The sequence below is a fragment of the Anas platyrhynchos genome, chromosome 5, assembly GCF_047663525.1.
Source record: "Anas platyrhynchos isolate ZD024472 breed Pekin duck chromosome 5, IASCAAS_PekinDuck_T2T, whole genome shotgun sequence".
Lineage (NCBI taxonomy): Eukaryota > Metazoa > Chordata > Aves > Anseriformes > Anatidae > Anas > Anas platyrhynchos.
The window spans coordinates 41,507,767-41,520,376 of NC_092591.1; the positions used below are offsets into that span (position 1 = coordinate 41,507,767).

General features: G+C 34.5%; 1 protein-coding gene across 2 annotated transcripts in view; it reads left to right on the forward strand.

Moving 5' to 3' along the window:
- DPH6 (diphthamine biosynthesis 6) overlaps nt 1-12,610 on the forward strand; it is a 196,472-nt gene that overhangs the window by 130,163 nt on the left and 53,699 nt on the right. For both annotated transcript variants that reach the window (XM_072038918.1, XM_027458245.3), the window contains exon 13: nt 7,718-7,960. In XM_072038918.1, the coding sequence (XP_071895019.1) occupies nt 7,718-7,960 (243 nt within the window). The remainder of the gene's footprint in view (nt 1-7,717; nt 7,961-12,610) is intronic.

Genomic DNA, 12,610 nt, shown 5'->3' on the forward strand with positions numbered 1-12,610 from the left:
TTATTATTTTATTATTTTTTATTATTATATTTTTTTTTAGACAGAGCTGAGAAAGAATGCTGATGTTATAAAGCTATCCTCATCAGAATCAGTTTAGGATAATAATCATAAGTAGTCATAGTCACAACACAATTTAACCGTGTGGGAACCTGAAATGAATGCTTATGTAACCTCTTGTAAGGTTTCAACAATTACCATTTAACAGAGGAAAACAAAAGTATTATTTTTTGAATTTCTATATCCTTACAAAGCTGATTAAAATGTTTTTCATACTTCAAATTCAGCTATGTTAACCTGTGAACTGAAAATCAGTGTTAATGATGAAATGTAAAAACTTCTGAAAAAAAGTACTTAAAAACTCCAAATAATCAGCTGAAACTTTGATATCACTCGACGTTTACAGCGTTTATTTTGAAATCATACCTCTCCTAAAGGGTATGGTACCACTTTCTGAGTTTTTAGAAAATTTTACTCTATCATTAGTGAAGGATTCGTGTTACTTACCCTGGAACAAGCATTTGATAGATCTGATGAATCTGACCTTTTTCATGAGAACAGAGACACTATCTTCTTTGTATTATACTGAATTTGCTTCTAGTAAAGAAGAGTTATGATTTAATATACAACGCTCAGCACTTCTGCAGTCAAGTTTTCTCCCTTGTTATGAATATCTGTATTTCAAAACATTTTTGCCATATGTTCTGGTGTAAGTTTCCATTTCTCCTAAGCTAAGTCTCATTTTGATATTTCCTGCCTGTATTTCAAATCTGTGTCCATTTTTATTATTTCAATTGGTGCGCATTCTAATTTAGTATCCTCTGTGGGTTTGATTACCATGCTGTTAATCCCTTCTTCCATTGACTTAATGAAGATGTTAAATAAAATCAGGCCTAATACCAATCCCTACGGCACCCCAATTCAGTACGCTGGCATTTTCATTACTCTCTCCTTACAGACTATCAGCTAGTTAACAGCATTTATAATTAGGAGAGTTAAAAATAATTTACAAAGATGCTGTATCAGATATTTTAAGAATCCAGATGAATTACAACTATTATACTCTCTTATCTATGCATATGTAATTATAATTCAAAAATGCAGTCAATGATGTTGGACATAATATGCATTTTCTAAAAAGTTGGTATTCATTGCTCAATATTCCATTTCCACATTGTCATTTTTATCACTGTACACTTTTAGACACTAATCCTTTCCACCTTGCTTTTCTGGACCCTGAATATGCCTTTACTTTTACTGATAAATACTGATTTTTTGAAGTCTCTCCTTCCCCATCCCACCCCAAATAGTATACATGTAGAATAGACTAATCTTAGCTCCTTTTTTTTTTTCCATTTTTTTTGTCTTGGCATCATTATTCAAAGTGATACGAATAAGAAATGAGTAAATGATAATCAGGGAAGTTTTACTCCCATCTTTTAGATAAGGTACGCTCATAAAGCTGAATGTTCTGCAGTTTTTCACAGTTGCCAGATTTTGCTAATACGGTTGTGTGAGAACTTGTGATTTTTTCCAAAAGCTTGAGAGGAAATGGTAGGCTTTGTAAAAGGTGACAGATTAATAGTCATGAAGACTAGAATTTCACTGTCCCAAGAAAGAAATGCATCAAGGAATAATACACTTGTTAGCTTGCTCATTTTCCAGTAGGGAGACTGCTCCTTTTCTATTTTGCAAAAAACATCCTTTTAGATGTGAAGAGCAGTTTCTCCTCTATGGTAATTAAGTCTTTGAACTGCCTATTATCATTTTCCATAAAGGAACAATATGTACCTTGTGTGCCAGTATGAGACATTGACCAAAATATGCATAGTAAGTAAAGAATATTTTACCTCAATTTTCTTCATTTCATCCCTATGTTTTGGAGCTCCCAAGTGCACCAAAATGGGAGTTCAGGAGCAGACTTCAGCCTCACTGTCATGCTCACATAGATGTATGTATTAGCCTTTTTCACCCACTTTATTGGGACCTTTCCTAGATATTTATAACTACGGTTTAAAACTTTAAAAGCTAGGTTTATTTCTGGTTTGTGTTTTATATGCTCCTGGAATGTGAATGACAGCTTTTGAGGTCTTTTTATGTGAACATTTCAGTTTGAATCATCACAGAATCCTTCTCTTCTGAAAATCAGAAATGTGTAGGTTTTATTGCCATCAGCTGTAAAAATTGATTCAGCATTGATCAAGACTTAAAATGTAACCAACACATTGCCACAGATACATATGCAAATAATGCAATTTTCTGTGATGAGCTAGAAGTTTTTTAAAAATGTTTTTGAAGTTGAAACTTACTTTCTCTTATGCTTTCTGACCTGACTGTCCCTCTCAAGTCTGCGCATATAGCATTTTGTTAAACTTCAATGGGCTGCAGACCTTCAGAAAGGTTATTATACAGGATTGTCTGCTATAAATCCAGCACAGTTTAAAGGCTCAGTTTGAATTATGTAATTATTTGCTTTTTAGAGAATTGCAGAGGTGTTTACTGTTGGGTAGCATAGAGTAGGAATAAGAGATACTTGGTTGTATTTTTGGAAGTTGATTTGATATTCATAATAATGAGTATTGTGGCTTCTTCCAACGTATTGCTGATTTACTAGCCCTTTTTAGAGAACTATCAGTTCTTGTGCATAGTACAGGACATGATACTGCTCTTTGCTGTGGTTTCCAGCTTAAAAAACAACACTTTTTTTAAGCGTGCCTTTAGAGTTAAGACAATATGTTTAGTGTTAAATATGACCTTGTGGGACAGTGTATCTTAGTTTTGCTAAACTACAGTTAAAAAAAAAAAAAAAAAGTTGTACAGCCTATTTTACATCCATGACATTGCAGTATTTTACTTCTGTTCTTAATATAAAAATGCTCTGTGGATTTGTGGATTTTTGTTGTGGCCTAGCAACCCACAAATGTAAGTTCAAAGAGAAAAATCCAAATCACACTCTGATAATATAAAGTGTAATTGTTAAGGACAAAGCAAGGAAATGAATGTTTTGTAATCTTGCAGGTTATGCAATCAAATAGATTTTGAAATGTATGGAGCTCCATCCCAAAATGAGAATTAGCAGGCTGTAGTCACAGCATTTGAAAACTGAGTTATAAATCTCTGAAAACTGTGGAAGTGTTACAGATACTTCAATAAGATAGAAATAACAGATGCTATTGATTAGTTATACTATTTTGACCATACCTAAGAAAAGATTATTTTATTTTAGAAATTCTGCAATTTTGAGGGTGATAGGCAAGCATTTTACTAAGCTATAAGTAGGTTTTTATACTTTGTTATTAATATTATTATTATTCAAGGATAATTATAACTTTTTTTTTTGTTTTTAATTTTCATTTATCTTTTAGCTGCTGATTCTGTATTCGTATTCTCAAAAGAAAAACTGTTTAAACTAAACTGTATATGATCAACTCATTTGTGGCATTTTTAGCCTACAAATGTGTAGGCTAAATAGTTCAAAGAAAAACATGTGCATCATGTTGAAGTCTGTGATATATTAGAACCATGTTAGTCAGGTGTAATTTGTGTTCCTAGTGTGAACTCAAAGCCTTTCAATTACCATTGTCTGAACGGTACCTTTAAAACTTTATTCACACTAGGTAGTTGAATAAAAGATTTCACATTGCAAAAAGCAATTTTACTATCATTAGCTAAAATAAGAGGGCCCTAGGAAGAAAGGATTATCATATATTAAATAAAAAGTTCACCACCTTACAGCTTTAATCTTGTTAGAAAAGATGATTTCTAGCTAACTTAATCAGCCAGAGGTCTTTATTGCCTGGAGTATTAATTGATTTAGGTCTTCATTAAGGTCAGAGGTACACATGGCTGACCAGAGGCAGCCTATTAGCACATTGTCAGTTATGCTTATTTACATTGACTGAACATAATGGTAGGTTATTTCACTGTTGGGTCAAAGGGTCACTGAATCTTTTGTGTACCCTGACCTGTTAAAGGGCAGCAGTCACTCAGACACCATACTGCATTCAGAACAAAGATTTGGTTGATTACATATTGACTTCATCCCTTCCAAGAAACATGTGTTGGTTCATATGGTGCAAATATTAGCATTGTCATAAAAACCTATACGTGAATGATTGAATGTCTCTCAGAATTTTTATGCACTTTATATATTTATGCCAGTTAATCACCAGTAAGTTTTAGTAATACCAGCAGGAAAAGTTTTGTAAAGTTTTTATAAAGCCATTTGTTGTTAGCCTTTAATAACAACAACAACTTGGTGCAAATCTAGAGGTATCCTGTTACTTCTGTTCCTTTCCAAGAAGAAATAATTATAGATTTCTCTGGTTAATTAACAGCTTAACTTAGTCCTTATGTCCAATTAAGTCTGTTTTTCTCCTTGTGTCTTTTCCTGAATTATATTTTGTGGGAGGGATCATCCTGAAAATGCAGATATGTTGTGTACTTTCAGTGACGTACAATCTTGTTAAAGACTTTTCCATGAGATAGAACAATTTGAAGTGGCACCAAACATCATTCTGACTTTTCCTTTCCACTGTAGCCTGGAATGCTTTCATTCCAAAAAGTGAATTCCTGAATTTATAAAAAATGAATGCAAGAAGGACAGATAGAAAATAAAAAGTGAAATAAAATTATTTGCTGCTGTACCTTCTTCCCTCCTCATTGATGTGACCTAGCTCTGTATTAGACTTATCTCTAGCAGCAGAAGTACAGTATGAAAAGCAGTAATTCTTAAATAAGAACTTAGCATTCCTGTCTGTATGAATTGCCTACTTTGAGGTTCTGGTTGTCTATTGAATTCTCTTGATTACTTACAGTTGTGCTAACTGAAACAAAGAACTGCCAAATTATTGTGCTAGGTTATCAAGACTCACCTTTCATTAACTTGCAGTGATACAAATGAAAATGAAAAGGTAAAAAAATCTGTAATTGCAAGAGGCTCCATGTATAAACTGCTAGCCTTGCTCAAGCTGTATTGGAAATAAATTGGTAGAAGTGAGCATTTCAGCAGTACAAGTTGTTTTTGTTTTTGCTTTTTTTTTTTCTTTTGTCCAATTTTTTTTTTTTTTCCATTTAATGAAATTTTAGCACTGGAAATATGTGTATTGGCTGAAGTGAAAATTAAATCCTCAGTGTATGAATACATATCCATTATATTATAGATTTGTTTCTCTGCTGAATTTCCTGGATACGCAAGTCCTCTAGACTTGATACACTGTGAATCTATAGTCTGAAAAATCTTCTGTTATCCTTGAAGATGCTCCAAAAGGATAAACTGTTGCAAAGTTCTATCAGGGTTTTGCACAACACTTTCACAACACAAGGACTGACACCATACATTGTGACATCTCCTGTTGTAAGATTTCAGTACTGTGAACAAGATATTATAAAATCTTCCCTGTTTTAAATGCTTTTTACTCTGCTAACAATTTTCTGTATAATGTTTCAAATATTCCAGAGACAATCTCTTGAAATCTGCTAAACAGTGTTTTTACTGGTTTTCTGCTTTGCCCCTGCTGATTGTTTATTTATACTTGCTTTTCATGACCAAGTCACTGGGAAAGAGAAGAGGAACATCCCTCCCCCTTTCCTTACCCTAAATTATGTCCTCCTGAAGTACAGTTGCTGAAAACCTGTGGCCTCTTTTGATCCTTCTTCCCTCTTTCCCCCTTGTATCCACCCTTTCATAGCATGGTGGCATGTTGAGAATATTGTTTTTCTATTAATTGCATCTTACGATACAAACAAGTATGTTAGGAACAGAGGGTTTTTTAAAAATTATTTTTTAAAGAACTCTGTAAAATTCCCACTGATTCTGAGCCAAAAGCAGTGCCAATTTTGCTCAAATCCTTCAGAGATTTTTTTTGACCTTGCTTATGACCAATGGGGCTAATTGTATCAGAACTATCCAGGATACTATCCAGGATACTTTAAGAAAGTGCTATCTTGGTCCGTATTTCAAAACACTGACAGATATTTTATCGTTAATTAGTATTCATATTATGTCTCAAACAATCTGTTCAAGAATAGGGGAAGTGAACTGGTTGAACAGCTCTTCTGTCTACCTAATAATTAACATGGGTGATGCATGGAAAACCAGGAGCCCAACAGAAAAAAAGGAATAAACATTGCTAGTGTGATACTTTTTTTCTGTAAAAGTATTTACTACCTGTATTGGCATTTTCGACTAATAACATGAATTTCACTTAGCAGAGGTGAAAATGAATGGCTTACTTTAAAAACAAACCTGTGCCCCTCCGAATCATATCTTCCTGAATTTGTTTCTCATCTTGTCAGTATGCCACTTGGTAGCTGGCTGGACTCCCTTGTTCAATGGCACATATTTTAAAATAGCACTAAAAAAAAAAAAAAAGAGAAGACCATTTGTTCCTATAAACTAAAATATTACTTGCATATTTTTTCAAAATTCAGGATTATATATAGCATTATCAAAACAATATTTCAGATATTTTAAACAATTTAAATAGTTGATGAGTGTCAGTTGATATATTATGTTTCCTTTCTGCCTCCTCCCCCTCTTCAGCTGCTAATCATAGAACTTGTATGCCAAATTGTATAAGATACTCTTCCAATAGTTACACGTGTGAGTCTTTTGTGAGACACAGACAGTTATGAGGACAGATTTGGAGTTGCATATGGGTCTGTCACATGGTTTGATTGCCATGTCTTCTAGGACACAGATTTCTTTTTTAATTATTCTTAATTCTGAGGAATTTTACAGTTTATACAGTAAGTTCTGGAAATTTTTTCCTGAAGATTCCTTGTACAGTCCATTTTCACTCTCTTTACTCATTGCAAATTGCTTTCTGTGCAGACTTCAAAGCTGCTTACGCCCACCTTACTTCCCATTTCTATACTTAGTTTTCTTTTGATTTGGAATAACATTCACTGCCTCACTGATCAGGAAATGTACTGACTTTCTAGAGAAGTACGGAATAAGAGGATGAAAAGTTTTGATATTTACATTAAGATTTTATAATAAATCGTTGAGATGTCTGAATAATAAGAATAAACGTTTCCTTTGCTGGCTGCTATTAAGAAAGTAGGTCTTCAGAGTGTTGCCAGGAAGATTTAGGAAAATCAGCCCAAAGTAACTGCATTGCAGCTCAACTTAGCATATATTTATGGCATATTTGGCCACCCATTTAATTCAATTTTCAAAAGATTAATACATCTCTTTAGTTAAATAACACTCTTTTGCATCTTATTTTCAGTCTGTAATTTCCTTTTACCTCCTGGATTGTCACGATTTTTATAACATTCTGAAAGAGAGCATACATCATCACTCTGAAACTGAACACTGAAACAAATGGAACACAGAAAAAATGGAAGCCTACTTAAAAGAAATCTAGATGTCAATATATTCAATATATTCAATCAATATATTTAACCGTGTTGGGTCATCAGTGTCATCCAGCAGCAGTAACAGTCAGTAACATCAGATATTATTTTGAACTGACGCAAACATCCATGTACTTGCTGTTAAAGTTTATTTCAGTGCTGTATTCATATAGTTTATATAAATCCGTATCAAAAATGACTGTTAGAATGGCATGTTTGCAACATTTTTAGTGATGTGACAAAGGATGGCAAAGAAGAGTGGTGTTGGAAGAAATTACTTGGAAAGGTGAAAAATGCTTCCTTTGTTTTCTTTGCACTCCCAGAATCTTACTTACTGTTTTATTTCTTTTTTCCCTAGGTTGGAGATGTTCTCTACTGTGCTGGACAGATAGCTCTAGTACCTTGTACTATGCAGCTTGTTAGTGGCGGCATATGGACAGAGGGTGTAGTTGCCCTCCGTCATGTTGAGAGAGTCCTTCAAGCTATGAGCCAGAAGACGGTGCTCCACCACGTCATCACAGCGAGCTGCTATGTAACTGACAGCAAGCATGTTCCTGTCGCTCATTCTATATGGCAGAAGAAATTAAAAGAATGTAAAAAGGTAGCTGTGATATCCATTTTCTTCTTTCTGGGTTGTCTTTTTTTCCCCCTAAGTCTTGCAGTAATATCAAAATTTTCTCTGTACATTTCAGAGGGGTTCAAGTAAAGCTGATATAATAACGTTTGATTGAGCTGTTATGTTCTGGCTCATAAGTGGCTGTGCACAATTGAGACAGAAAATTGCTTAATAGAAAGTTACATTCATCACTAACTTTGTCTTAATTCCCCAAAGCTATATGTTAAAAAACTCTTAAAGAGCAGCCAGTTCCTCAGGCAAAAATGAGAACAATGCTGTATTTGAATTACCTCTGCCTATATATTTTTACATAATAGGAACTGGGCATTTTACTTTAACTTTTTATTACTTGTTCTGTTGAAATGTTTTTTCCCCATTCTTTCTTACAAGCAATATTGTCATGACAACTGAGTTTAGCAGTTTACTGCTTATTATTACTTATTATTCAGCTGAACTTCTAAGACCAGGATGGCATGTGCCAGTCTGTTGGTTCACCCTAGATGATCTCTAATAGCATAATAATTTCGCCAGTGATTTATAATCATACTATAATAATTTCTTTTGTGTATGTACCAATGTACCATAGCCACAGAATACTCTGCAAGCATTAAAAAGGTATTGGCCAAAAACCTTAAATAAATAATATGTAGCTACTTCATAAATGGCTAAACAAGGGTAGTTACTACAGAATTGCTATGCAACTTAATATAACTTGCTATAGTTTCTCAGGGAGATAAATGGCTTGTGTTAATACTACCATAGAAGGAACAATGCTCCCAAAGTCTTTTTTGCCTTCATTTTCAGTCTTTGCACTAGGCACTTGTCTCTGAGTGAAGATGCAAGCTTTGTATGGAAGTTGACACAATCAACCTAGATTTATTAATAAAGTACCCTCCTGAGTACCCTCCTCCAAGACCAAGCAAATTGAATTTGAAACATTCCTAGACTTCTCTGTAGCACTCTTTAGTCTGCTAAGATATGATTGTTTGTGTTTTTAATGTAAGATTTGTTGGTTTGTTTACAATTTGCAATTTCTATTCTAGGGCATGCTGTCAGGTGTTTTTATATGCTATGGTATTCTTGGTGAATGCCTTGGTGAAAAGTTGAATTTTACAGTATATTTGAAATAGGTCAGTTATTAAGATCCTTGTGTACTAAAAATTCACCAAAGTAGCTAACCCTCAGTGTGCAGTAATAACCCCACCTTTTGTAGTGCTGTTGAAAAATGGTCATACCTTTCTATGGATTGGTTTGGAAACAGTAAAAGTGAATTAGGAAAGACGCATTCTTCTAGAGAAGACGTTCTTCTAGTCACACAGACGGCTATACCAATATTTTCAAATTCATGAATGCCCTAGGTTTTCTTTTTTTCTGTGAGGGATGATATTCCAAAGCTTGTGTCATACTGAGGAAGCCCTCAGGCTTGTTTTTGCTAGCCATACTTATATCAGATCCTAAGACTTTCTGCAGAGATATTAATATAGTTCTTAAGATAATGCTGACTGCCATATTTAAGGATTTAGACTGATGCTGCAAGCTTTAAATGGAAACAGCAAGTATGACACCAATGCATATCCAAGTATATCTTAGTAGCATTATCTTAAGGTAAAATGTTTTAGATGATTTACTATCTCGCGATGACTTAGAGGCAGTAATTAGAGACAGTGCATGGAGTCGTAGTAGCATTAAGCTAATTCAGGGTAGAGAAATTATTGTCAGAAAGTGCCCTATAAAGTCATATTGAAAAGCTGAAAATGTTTTTTGCTATGTGACTGGTTAATAACGTACCATGTCCATGTAGCCTACATGCCTACTCATTTGTAGTACATACAGATTTCAGAGCAGATTGGTAGTGTTTGCCAGTTCTTTGAAACTTTTCCATTTTCCAGATATAATCTTTTAGGTCTCCTGTAATTAGTCTATGTACTAGATTGTTTATCTAGTCTTTCCTTTCTTTGACGTAATGAGATCACTAGACAGTTCTTTCAGCTACTGGAAAAATACCACATGAGGTTGCTTACTTTTGGGTTTTTAATAGTATCTGGCTGTTATCACTTCCTGATTGCTCAGGCCATAGTTTAAAAAATGGATTGCTGCCTACACTCACTTCTGTGAAGAGTTAGCTGCCTAACAGGTTTCAGGAATGTTTAAGAAAAAACATCCTAGAAGAACATCAAACAAGTCTATAGGATGCTTATCAATCTTAATCTGTGCTTTTTGGATCATATGCATTGATGAAATAATCAGAAATAGCAAAAAAAATAGATAGCAGATGAAGTAAAGACTGCCACAAAATGATCTAAAAATGCTTTGGAAAAATGTAAAATATCAGTGGGAAAGAGATGTTTTTAGCAGCCAGATGTTCCAATTTCCCTATCATTTTGTCAAACGGAGATTCAGAATTGATTTTTTCCTCAGGCTATGAATACTTTTTGATTAGTAATGTTTATGTGCACAGCAAAGCATAGGGAAAGATATACCAAATGCTTCTGCTACAGAGAACCAGGGGGAGAAATTGTCCTGTCCTGAAAATATAATTGATTATGTAATTGTTAACGCAAATAGACATTCATCAATAGGTTTTGTATTGATGGAGAAGTGCTAGCCGGTAATAGTAGAAATGTTCTTTTTGTCTGATTCTGTTCTCAGAAGAAGGAAAATGGTAAAGTTTTCTGATAAATTATTAAATCACACTTGTCCCTGACTCCACAGAATCACCGAAAACAGGAAAGGTAGTTTTCACACCTCTTAATATTTTATTTGAAGTAGCTTGTAAAATACTGTCTTACTGTGTGGAAGCCAGAACACAGTAGTTTTACTCTAAAGGCATCTATATTTAAAAATATAAGTAGCACATCCCTTATTTGTCTTAGTTTTTATTTATTTTTTGGTATACAAATACTACTACAGTCAGTTCTGTTGGATACAATTATATGAAATAACGCTCTGCTTTCTGCAAGTAAATTAAGTCAGCCAAACCAAAAAGTATTTTATTATTCTTGAACTTTATTTCAAGCAGCAGACAAGGGCGTGAATCAATACCAACCTACAGATTGTTTAATAAGAGCAAATTGCGTCTCAATTGAAATTGTTCTGCTTCTGTCATCCATGGAAATAATAGAGACTGTGCAAACAAAATAGTGAAGCTCAAAATTCATTTCTTGTAAACTAGACATTATAAACCATACATTTAATTATGTCTTTAAGGAAAATTTTAGACTTTACAGTTCTATTTGATGAATGTTCTGGGTTTAATAGCAAAATGATGGTGTATTATGATTGAGGTATGTGTATTTAGCACACTGACTAGATCATTGGCATCGGCATTATTAGCATTCTGTCACAGTGATGTCTGGTAAATTTCCTCTACCTAAGTGCTACTGGTCAGCAACTTCAGTTGAATCATTCTATGTATTTTATATATAGGGGCTGTATAAACATATTCCAGTGTCATTCCGTACTACCTGTACAACTCCTTTCCACTGCTGTCATCCTGCTTTCCCTGGCTCCAAATGGTTGCTGGGTGCCTGTGCTCCGGTCCCTGTTCCCTGGGGCCTTACTGCTCCAGTACCACCCTGAACGTTGCCTCCCAGAGCTCCAGACACCCACAGCCATTAAGGATCATATTCACAGAGCTGGAATCTGGCCCTGCCCCCCTATCTTCTTCCTGCATCAGCTGGAACTGGCATGTCATTGGAAAAGCCATTCAGGGTGGTAGAGGAAGCAGAAATCTGGTGGAGGGATGGAAGGCTGTAGCCTCGAGGAACCCACTGTGGAGGAAAAAAGATGAGTGAGGAGGGAAGGATAATAGAGCAGCCTCAGTGAGGACTCACTCCAAAGAAATACTAAATCACTGTGCTGACAAAACAAAAAAATCACTGGATCAACCTTGTGAACATACACAAGAGAGATTTCCTTTGTTAAAACTAACAGAGCGTTATAGAAACTCGAACTCGAATAGGGTGACAAACTAGAATAGAGGATAGGTAAGCAGTTAAATTCTGTGGATAGACAAGAAAGTTTTGCATTGTTATTAAGGTTGTTGTAGAAATTGAAGGGAAGCAGTAGTTAAAAGAAATATAGGCTGCAAAAATAGAATGGAGACAATTATGCAAACAAATAATCAAAGCCAAATCCTGGGAAACATAATAGGAAATAACAAATGCAAGTGCCAGCCTTCAGCAGCTTCCACCACCCCATTTCTAATATATACTCCTTCCATAGTCTCTTTAGGAGTCCTGAAAAGTTTTAAGCTCTCACCAGCATACTTTGGGACATTTTGACACTCTTAAGGAGATACCTTTGGGGAACCTCTTTAATATACTTTTCAGAAATAGTAACAATTGTGTGATAGTGTGGTAGAACAGTTTCCACCTAATCCAGTAGTCAGCATTTACGACTTTTTTTTTTTTCCCATTTTTTTTAAAGTAGCCAAAAAAAAAGAAAAAAGAAAGGAAAAAAAAAAAAAGCTTATAGCATCGCTAAAACTTTCTGGAAGAAGAACTGACAGTTTTCCAATTAAGTCTCATCTTGTGTTTTTCTTTACTTCACATCTTTTAATGACAGTGTCATGTAATATGATGATTTTGTAAGCGGTTTTGCTAACTCATTCAGCAGAGTAATCAATAGAAAAAA